We start from the raw sequence: 10819 nt of genomic DNA, 5'->3' as shown, positions 1-10819 counted from the left end.
CAATCAGAGAGCGCCGCTCTCCTCCACTCGGACGCCGGTTGGCTTAGAGAGGGGAAAGGAGGCGGGCTGGTAACAGAATGGCAGCTCACTCCATCAACCACGAGGACTGGCTCCACGAAGAAGGGAGATTGACCGACACCGATACGAACCAATAGGCGGCGAAGTTCTCCGTGGTGAGGCGGGGCGAGACCTAATGGATTTTCCTCTTAGCCAATAGGACGACGCTGCCCGCGCGAACAGGCGCGAAAGGCGGGGCAGGCGTGACGCGGTAGTGTGGTTGAGGCGCACGGCAGCGCCCTTGAGAAGGTGCTGGTAAACCCCGTTATAGATAGGGGCGGAACCCCCATGCGGCACGGGGCGTAGCGACCAATAGGAGAGCGCGGCAGGCTCTGACGGACAGGCAGGCCCCGGCATCCTTAAAGGGACCGTCAGCCCGCACGGGGGGCGGCACTGGATGCCCGCACCTCCCCCTGCTGGAGGACAGGCCTGGGCCATCGCTTCGAGCAGGCTGCGAGGTCCGTACAGAACCACCGGGCCTCACTAGGGCTTCATCCGGCCCTCGTAGTGCAGATGCTCAGGCCCTGAGGAGAGCAGGATGGAGGAGAAGCAGGCAGACGGCTGAGCAAGCCCGCTGTGTTTATATCACATCCCATCGCATCTACGACGTGAAGCACTCTGAGATATATTTGACCCTCTCCAACTGACTTCCTTCCCCACCACCACATCCCTGCCCACTACCCAAATCCCTCCCTATGTGCCTGGTGCTGGGCCGTGCTCTGCCTTAATATCCTTCTCCCCCACCGTCACTATTTATAGAGCTGCACTGCAATCTGCCAGTGCATAAATCACACGCGCTGCTGTGGAGCTCAACGTCAGACCGATGACCCACAACAACAGCTAGAATAACTGCTGCAGCTGGGACCACGGTGGCAATGTAGGAATAGGGAACTCATGTTTTGATAAAGCAGCACAATAACCAGGTCCTGTGCACGACAAAATGAATGCCCGCGTGGAAGCGTGCTGGAAAAGGCATCCATGGCCCCTTCTGCTCGGTCTCCCATCAGGGCTCAGTCTGGAGGGTATAAACTCAGTGTATGGGGGTCAGCCAAAGCTTGCCAACACCCCAGGACACAGCTCTATTCAGTGTGTGAGCAAATAACCAGATGCATTCCCGTTATCCTTCCAGCTACAGGTTCAGCTCCTGAGGAGGAGGACTGTGAAGCCCAGCACTGCTCAGGAAGTCTCACATCCACCCAGTGCTCCTCAGCCCGTCTCATTGCCTGGTGCACCTGAGCTGCTGGGCTCTGCCCCAGCTCCTCCACCTGGCTGCAGTGTGTAGGAAAGGGTTTCTTCAGTCTGGAGAAAAGAAGGCTGCAGGGTGACCTCATTGCAGCCTTTCAGTACAGGAGGGGAATCAACTCTTTGAAAGGGCAGGTAATGGCAGGACAAGGGGAAATGGTTTTAAGTTGAGGGAGGGAAGATTTAGGTTGGATGTCAGGGGGAAGTTCTTTACAGAGAGAGTGGTGAGGTGCTGGAACAGCTGTCCAGAGAGGCTGTGGATGCTCCATCCCTAGAGGTGTTCAAGGCCGGGTTGGATGGGGCTCTGGGCAGCCTGGTCTGGTATTAAATGTGGAGGTTGGTGGCTCCACATGTGGCAGGGGGGTTGGAGATTCATGATCCCTGAGGCCCCTTCCAACCCTGGCCATTCTGTGATTCTGTGAAAGGAGCCCATCCTCCTTCAAAGGGCCAAACAGCTGGGGAGAAGCCAAACAGAGCGGAGAGAACCATCCTCAGGGACCAGCATCCTCTCACTCAGCATGCTCTGAAGTAGAGATGACCCCTGATTCCTCTATCTGTCCATAACCCCACGGCACATCTCAAAACCACTTTCTCTAAGCCTCTTGGCCTCTCAGTTGACATCAGCCTTGCTCCCACCTTGGGTGAGCAGAGCGAGGGCCTTCGGCTGAAATTCTGTTTCGCTGTGACCCAGAGAGCTGCCATTCCCTCAACAACTCTAACGCACAGATCAGATAAATGAGAAGAGAAACAGAACCAAGGTGCGGTTCTCAGAACAAAAGCAACTCTCCTAAAACTTACACCGTCCCATTAAAAACGCTTAAGAACGCATCGAAACAAACACGCGCAGCAAACGGGTGAGCCGAAGCCGAGAGCTCCGAAGCTCCCGCTGCAGACACGGGCAACGAGTACCCGGCGCAGCCTCCCGGGGCCCCGGGGGCGCTGTGCGGAGCTGAGCTCAGCGCCCGCCCCTTCCTCCGAGTCGGGAGCCGCGCCGCGCCGCGCCATGCCGGTGGGTGCGGGCCGGGCGGGCGGGCTGCGGGGCGGCGGGGGGTGGGAGGCGGTGGGGAGGGGGATCGAAGGGCCGGGGGCTGCGGGCAGCGTGGCGAGCGCCCAGCCTAGGAACTGCAGGGTCCGTCCTTCCCGCTCGCTTATCAAAACATCAAGGAAGTGCCAGTTCAGATTGAAAATGGTAATAAATGGTGGTGCTGAGCGCTGCGGTTCTGCTCAGTTCCGGACTGATCCGTGCTGTGAAGATGGTGGGGGGGGGCGAAAGGCTTGGTTTGGAGTAAAAAGATGGAGGGATTGCAAGTAGGAAGCAACGATCTTGCTTTTTAAAGGAAATCAGGTAAAGAATCACAGTCGCAGAATGGCCCGGGTTGGAAGGGACCTCGAGGATCATGAATCTCCAACCCCCGCTACAGGCAGGGCCACCGACCTCCACATTTAATACCAGACCAGGCTGCCCAGGGCCCCATCCAACCTGGCCTTGAACACCTCCAGGGACGGGGCATCCACAGCCTCTCTGGGCAGCTGTTCCAGCACCTCACCACTCTCATAGTAAAGAGCTTTAAAAAAATGATAGTAAGTAAAAGTAAGAAAAAAAAAGAAAGAAAAAGTAAGAAAAGGAGAAAGTAGAGGAGATGAGGGTCTGTCCAGTACTGAAGGCTGAGAGCAGTGGTCAGTGTTAGGGCCATGCACATGTTCATTGCCCAGTGCCACTCATGAATACTGCAGGTAGTGCTGGGGAGCAGTCCTCAAACTTATTTTTGTGATGTTTTTATGGGTTTGTGACATCGGGGCCCAGAGGCACAAGAATAGGGTGGGCATTGCAGAGCAAAGCAGGGGACTTGCTCCTCCTGGGCTGTGCATGGTACGTGGGTCCAGCAGAACCCCCAGAGGGCTGAACTGGCCCTGGAGGTGTCCTGCTTTCAGTGCGTGGTTGGACCAGGCGGTTTCTAGAGGTCCCCTGTGGTTGTTCTGTGAGGGACAACAGAAGGACACCACAGGGAGAAGTACTGAGAGCTCTCAGTTCTGCTGAGGAACCCATCTTGGAACGTTTGGACGTTTTGACTGAGGAAGGTTGGAGCTGTCCTCCCTGAGGCCAGAGGAGAACATGGAAGATGGTGGTGAATGCTCCTGACCCCTCGTCTGTCTTTTTGCAGAGACACGAGTTCTTTGTAGACATGACCTGCGAAGGCTGCTCCAATGCAGTCACCCGTGTCCTGCACAGACTGGGAGGTGAGTCAAGCTACAGGGTGTGTGACGACTCTGGGGCCAGACATCACTGCCTCGTGGTCCTCCGTTTTGAGCAGGAAGCAATGTGGGTAACAGCTGGAAGTGTCCGGGTGGAAAACTCTGCCACCAAACGCTCTGCTTTTGAGCTGCTGGTAGCTGATTGCTAGCAGAACTGGTGTGAGCCTTGGAGAAATAGCATGGGAAGGAGGAGGTGCTGGGGATGCGGGAGGCTTCAAGCGTCAGGTGGCTCTATGCACCACCAGGACCTCGTCCCGAAGCTGCCAGGAGCTGCACCCCAATGCTCAGGATGGCTGGGCAGAAGAAGAGGAGGTGGATCTCCTGCCAGGTGCCATTCCTTAGGAGGCCGATGGTAGCTGTGCTGCTTCCCTGGATGTGTCATCGGCATCCAAATGCAGGACAGTCATGGTGAAGAGCTGCTGAACTGAGGGTTTGGTGGCTGCTTGCACAGCCTGCTTTTTGTACAACCTGGAAAATTATAACTTGTGTCTCCTCTGTGCTGAGATCAGCAGGAGAGCAGGATTTGGCCTGCACTCACCAGTTATGAGGACTTGTCATCCTATTTACCCATCCTCACCGAGTGGGAACAGCTCACAATCGCCAAGCTGTGAGAATTCTTCAGGACCCCATTGCCAGGCTGTGGTGATTTCTGTTCCTCTGTGTGTGGTTTTCAGCACCTCTGTTCTCCCATCACTCTTTGACATGCTGGCCAAATTCAGCCTCATGGGATGGAGCAACAGAGCTGCCAAAGCTATTATATATCTACAAGTTTTGTGACACTGTATGGTTGGGTAGAAGCTTCATTGAGTTCTCACTGGTTTGAGAGTGGCTGAACTTATTTACCAGTGGGATACCCACATGGAAGGTGTCTTTGTCCTCCTCCTGCTTACAGCTGCTAGCTGGTACTGCCACTGATGAAACCTGCCCCGACCCCATCTTAACTTCCACATCATCTCCTTATTAGTGTCCCTCCATTCCAAATCTCAGTACAGAGTGAGCTGTCTGGAGGTTATAGTGGTCGGTTTAAACTCTACTTGTTCTCGTTAATGCTTGTGATTGTGCTAGTCTAATAAAGCCCCCTAATAAAGCTATGGCACCTAATGCACATCTATAGGCAATCTGGCTTCCTTTGTACCAGTGCTGGTGGGATCCCGCTCTGGTTGTGCTGGCTGGTCACGGGATAGAAGTTTGCTGACAAGAGGCATGTACGATTGACTTGGTGGCCTTGGGAGCACAAATGCATGAAAGTGAGCTTTTCCCTGCTCTCATACCATTTGCTTCTACCTAAGTAAAATGTTTTTGCTTTCCTTCCAGGTGTCCAGTTTGATATTGACCTGCCCAACAAGAAGGTGTACATTGAGTCAGAGCACAATGTTGACACCCTATTGGAAACTCTAAAGAAGACTGGAAAGAGCGCATCCTACCTGGGGGAGAAGTCTGTGCAGTAGCCTGCTGTGAGGAGGCTAGGTATATATCAGGTGTATGAAACACTGAAGAGATCTGAGCTTGTTCCAGCTTTCTCAGTAAACCACACTGTTTCCTGGGAAGCACAAAGGAGGAGAGACTTGTAGGTCTAGCTTTAGCAATCCCCTCATGCTGGAGAAGCAGTGGGAGCACATGCAGCCAGCACCATTTCCATATAGGACTCCTCAGTTGCTCTGCAAAGCCCATAGGATCCGAACTATGGCTGTAGTATCTGCAGCCAAAGGAGAACTATGGCATTTGATAATTTGAGAGGTTTTGACTGATGCTTGTATGATCTAATTGTGTGGAGAGGTAGAACGTAGCCTCTGTGCAATTACTAGGTGAACCTAGAGTTTGCCAGAGTATATCATGAATGAAAACAAACCCCAAGGACGTTGGTGAAATGGCCAGAGAGAGTGACCAAAAATGCTGGGGACAGTGATGAGACAGAAAGACACCTGTGAGTAGGTGCTTCAGGGGGTTGTTTGTTAGCAAAGGAAACTCCAGCTTTTGATCATGTTGTTACTGCACTTACACATCCTCCAAGGGTACAAAGGAGCAGCACCCTGCTGAAATGCTGGTTTCCAGATTGGCTCCAAACTCTTTCAGCCCCTGGCCAATTGGACATCTATCTCAAAGACAACCCAATTGCAGCCTGTGGATTTTCCTGGAGCCCCTGCATGATGCTGACATGCACCCTCCTTCCTGTGAAAGGTTTTTGTGGACAGGATTTAATTTCAGTGAAAGAGAATGAAGTGAGAGGAGAGGGTTGCCCACTCACTGTATGTGCTTTTCTTTAGTGTCCTTGATAATTATGCAGCATCTCTTAAAAGCTTGGCTCTGTGCTGGAGCTTTCTAATGCAGTAGCATTGTTTTAAAATGGCCTAGTTTGTCTTAAAATGGTCTCACTTGATCTTCACAATTATCCAGCAGAGGTGCACCAAAATCAGTTCATACTGATTAATTCCCAGTCAGTAAGTTAAAGGAGAGGTTTAAGCCAGCAGGACTTAAAATGATTGAAGAAAAAGTCGAACTGATAGTAATATCTGCATGCAGTATATCTGCACTGTTTAGTAGACTGATTTAACAGACAAAATATCTGCAATTTGTATCATACGAGCATGCTAACAATACTTCTAAGAAGCTATGTTTAAATCCTAACTTTAATCAAATAACATTGCTATTTAAAAGAGAGAGAGGGGAGCACGCTCTGATTTGATTGGTGCCTCAAATAGTTTCCAGCTCACAGTACTGACTGCAGGAGCCAGTATCAATCTGCAGGGGAACCTATGAACTACATCTGAAATACCTGCAAAGAATTAACCATCGCCTTTTCCTTTGACTTGTGGCCAGCAGAGGGCATCTTTGCATAGCTTTATCTCCTCCGTGCCTCTGCTTTTTTTTTTTTCTCCCACTTATTTGTTTTCTTGTTTATTTATTTATTTATTACAGGAACTCAAAACCTGACCAGCAAATAAGATGGTTTAAGCTGTTTGCATATCTCCCACCTTGCTCTGCCATTTGACCTTTGCTACCCTGCCAGATGTCGGAAAGGAGAGAGCTGGCAGGAGGAGACAGCTGCATTTGGGCTTTAAAAGTGGACAAATCTAGAGAAGGAGGTTATATGCTGTTTCTAGTCCCACAGTAAATCGAGGTGCTGCTTCTATCTTTCAGCATGTGTCTGTGTGTCTTGTGTGTCTTTATGTGGTTTTCTGTACAAGCGGCTTTTAAGGGTGGGAAACTACCCATCACATGCAAGGCAGGTCTGAGGAAGTTGCACCTATCTTTAGAAGCTGACTGCAACCTCTGCCTGAGAGACATGGCTCAGGAAAACTCAGCTGAAGGTCACTTAGATTCAGGGAATCTGTGGCGGATGTTTGCTTCCTCCACAGAACACATTAACTTTCCATTCAGAATGGGAAGAAGGAATTTTTGCAGAGTGGGTGCTGTAGGTCAGGGATAACCAAGCGTGCTTTGGAGCTGCAGGAGACCGCTGGGCAGAAATCACTGGACCCCAGCAACATGGTTTAGCTAAGAGGCCAACCACACTGCAGGTAGGAGCAGAAACACAGACTTGGCAGTAGTGCAGTGCTTATCAGGTCAGTACATTCCCATAGGAATGTGAAGAATCCTTCTGGATCCTGAGTCCAGTTCAGCACACCTGTATCAATCCCTTCACCTTTTTGCCTCTTTCCATGCCTGCTTACCAAACAGGTTAACAGCACCACAAAGCCCTGATGCTGGGCAAGATCCCCAGGTGTGACTGGCATGGCAGGAGAATGCCCATGCTGATGAGCAGTGCAGAAGGGATGGAGGAAGCAGGGGGATGTGGGACTCTCTCTTATGGGCTACACTGTTGCCTGGTCCAGCTTCCGTTCATTCAGTTCAAGTCTCTCAGCCCACTGATGGGATTGTCCACAGTCATTTCACTCAGAGGATGTCTTCCATGTCTACCAGTTACGTGTGGCTTGATCTGCAGACAGGAAAACCAGCGGAAGTTGGAAGGAAGTGGTCACTTTATATTTAGGAGATATTTCACACTTGTACATTGAAATTACATTTGGCACTGTTGCAACTTGATCTTTTCCTGGAGAGCTTCAGTACGTCAAGTTCTTCTTGACCATTGATCTGAAGCACAACTAACTGCTGCAGATGCACTTCCAGGGGCTGCAGACATTTCAAGGAACACATTGCAGACCCTTTTAATTACTTTTTAATGTAAGAGAATGATCAATGATCACGATTCTCAAAAAGAGAATAAGATCAGTGATAAAAGTAACATCACTGCATCATTTTCTTGCATTTTCTCAGCTGGTATTCCTGCCCATATTAGCTAATTTTTGCTTTCAGCTTCCTCCCAGACACAGCCAGCCCATTACTGGCAGCTGCATGCCCAGCAGCTCTGCTCTGATGGCCATGTGCAGGGACAGGGTGCATGCCATTAGCTTGGCATAGAGCTGAGTGGCACACTGTGGCACTGCTGTGCCTGGAGCCAGCTGTCCTTGTCGTGCACACAAGGGAGTAACTCCTAGTCTGGCTTGCTGGGATCCAGGCTGCTCGTCCTTGGCTGCAGCTTACACTGTCCCTACTCCCCTGGCTTATCCTCCCCGCTGCTGAACTGGCTGTTTTGCTTGAAGCCTGTTTATCACTGAGCCAGACAAGCAGAGGTTTCTGCCCTCCACCAGCTGGGAGACTCCTCCAGATGCCTGAAGCTTCAGCATCCATCTGCAGGACTGCAGCCTCCCCGAGGGTGTCCTTGCTTTCCTATGGAAGCTCTGTGTGTGTGTGGCTCATGGTGTTTGCTGTCTCTGCTGCACTGACCCTGTTCCGAACAGGCACATCAGGGAGAACACCAAACAACAGTGATTCCTATTAGATCAGGGCTGCTGGATGAGCCCAAGCTGCTGCTTGTTTTCTCCATCACAACCCAGCAGGACAGCATCTCCTGTGTTCCTGCGTCAACCTTGCAAGCTTATCAGGGAACAGAGCGTTTCAGCCAGACCTGCAGGACGCTCTCTGCCTTCCTTTGTCTCATTGGGATAAGATAAGGAACCTCCAGAAAAATTACCTTCTGGTGTCCTGCCTCCAGGGAGTGCAGTGTGCATCTCCAAGGCCATGAGCATGCAGCCAGAGATGGGTGATAACACCCTGTGTCACCTCACTTAGGTATGCAGGGCCACGTCTAACCGCAGCACCAGTAAGAGCTGGGTGAGCCCCGATAGATGGGCTGCAGCAGTGCTGTAGTGCTGCTATGCTCCTGGGAGGCATTTTTCACCCCATTCTACCTTCCTTCTCCTTTTTAAATCAAAATCTGATTTCAGTGGAAACGTCTACAGCTTCCAAACTCAGTCCTTTATCCACAGAAGTAGAAGCTGCCTTGGTTACCCCGGCACTGCCTTAAGCACCACTGGCTTTTTGATGCTTTCTAATTACCATCTGACTGACAGGATATGATTTTAGCCCAAGGAGAGGTTGGACTCAGCTGAACCACCCAGTAAATGAGAGAATCTCCAAAATAACCCCACAGGCTGCAGAAAGCAGGCAAGGGATGGGAGATCCCCCTTGGTTCCTGCACACGGTGATCCCCAATGGCTTGGAGAAAAACATCCCATGTCCCGAAAGGGAAGGATTTTCTAAACAAAAAGAAAAAATAAATAAATAAAAAACAAGCTTAATTAGGGATTTCAAGAGCAGGAAGCGTGCACATGTGCTAGCCAGAGCACAAATATTTTCTTTCAGTGCTGCAGTCTTAAAGGGTTCAGCAAAGTGATGGAGGCTGGGTTACAGAGCGAGGGTTGCAAACAGTGCCCACCCCTCCGGAAGGCAGCGGGCACAGGGCACTGCTGTTCTGCATCCTTCCCACTGCTCCAGCCTTGGCTTTATCCTCCCACAGTATATACTGAAGCTATTCACCCATTTGGCTGAAAGCAGATGAGGAGGGAGAGAAAACAAAGTCAAATGAGAGGGAGAAAGGCAGCTTTTGTGCTGCATGTGTTTGCAAAAAAAAAAAAAAAAAGCCTGAGCCCCTTTAGGACTAAGGTATAATTTATCAGGCTCTGGGCAAGTGGAGTTTCCAAGCCCTGCAGCTGTTGCAGGTGGTGGCACTGGGGGCAGTGGCAGGGAGCAGGTAGGGAGGCAGTGCATGGGGCACGATGCAGGGTCCCCCGTTTGCCATCCTGCCCTGCTCTTGTACCCTCCCAACTCCTCCCGAAGGGCTGCTGGCTGCTGCCCAGCTTTGTCCTCACTGGTCCAGAGCAGTCGTGCTGTGTTGAGATGCTGCCGCGTGTCCGAGTTTCCCACAGAACACAGCTGTTAGGGAATTCCCAGGACAGGGCCATCTCTCAGCCCATCAGGGATCAGCTCACCCATTTCCAACAGATGGATGAGAAAATGTTGAAACAACAAACTCAGCCCATTCCCTGGTGAGTAAAAGGAGATGCTTGAATGCAGCAGGAATCCACTATGTCTGAATGCACTCAGCTGCGCTAAATCCCCCCTCTGAAGCTGCTGCTCGCTCATGGATGGAGCTTGGCCCACAGAAACCAGCGTCAGCATGGAGCACAATGCCCAGCAATCATAACAGGGCCTGCTGGCTTAATCTCTTGTGCATACCTTTAAATAATAATAATAATAGTGCAGTGCTGGCATCAAAAGGCTGCATGGGACAGGGTGCTGCAGGGGGCACACACTGCAGTGCCCATAAAGGTGGTGCTGGGCACTGATTGCAGGGAGTCTTTTGCTGCCTGGTTGGATTGGAGCATCAGTCCACTGCTCCTTCCTAGGGATGCTGTGTTTCTGGGGCTGCTGTTTCTGTGCTGAGCACCATGCTGGCTCCCAGGTTCTGTGGATGAGCCCCACTGCAGGGCTGCAGACCCACAGCCAGCCCCCAGAGTGCTTGGATTTTGCCTCACTTTGTGTTTGCTGAGCTGGTGGGGTTTACTTCTTTCGACTGTCCAAAAAGGCATAGGGAAAAGAGCTTGGGGTCTCCCTTAATAGAGAAAACCCTGATACCATCATTTGCATCCATATTCCCCTTTGTTTTTTCCTCCCTGGTGGTTCTGGACATTGCTCCCCTCCCAGCAGCAGCCAGCAAAGTGGGCAGCTCAGTGGGAAGCATCCAATTTCCAGGGCAACCAGTGCAGGACTGAGTCCAGAGCTGTCCTCAGCACACAGTGCTGCCGTTATTCCTCCCCAGTTTCCTCTCCGTTTGCTTTCTTAATTCAGCTTTTCCTCTGCCAGTGGAGAAGCCAAGAAAGCAGAGATGTGGCACATCCAGAGCCCTCTCTGTGGCCTTCCAACCACG

General features: G+C 51.3%; 1 protein-coding gene across 1 annotated transcript; it reads left to right on the top strand.

The window, feature by feature from the left end:
* The first annotated feature begins 2246 nt into the window (after window positions 1–2246).
* On the top strand, window positions 2247–6689 carry ATOX1 (antioxidant 1 copper chaperone). Its single transcript, XM_042881745.1, has 4 exons — window positions 2247–2308; window positions 3462–3537; window positions 4867–5019; window positions 6469–6689. The coding sequence occupies exons 1-3, from the start codon at window positions 2303–2305 to the stop codon at window positions 4998–5000; spliced, it is 216 nt and encodes a 71-aa protein (XP_042737679.1). The 5' UTR covers window positions 2247–2302; the 3' UTR covers window positions 5001–5019; window positions 6469–6689.
* Window positions 6690–10819: the final 4130 nt, after the last annotated feature.

This window comes from Lagopus leucura, unplaced genomic scaffold (assembly GCF_019238085.1).
Source record: "Lagopus leucura isolate 7727_CA_CO unplaced genomic scaffold, USGS_WTPT01 Super-Scaffold_100030, whole genome shotgun sequence".
Classification (NCBI taxonomy): domain Eukaryota; kingdom Metazoa; phylum Chordata; class Aves; order Galliformes; family Phasianidae; genus Lagopus; species Lagopus leucura.
Note: the sequence above shows the minus strand (reverse complement) of the source record. Positions and strands in the feature narration are given on the sequence as shown.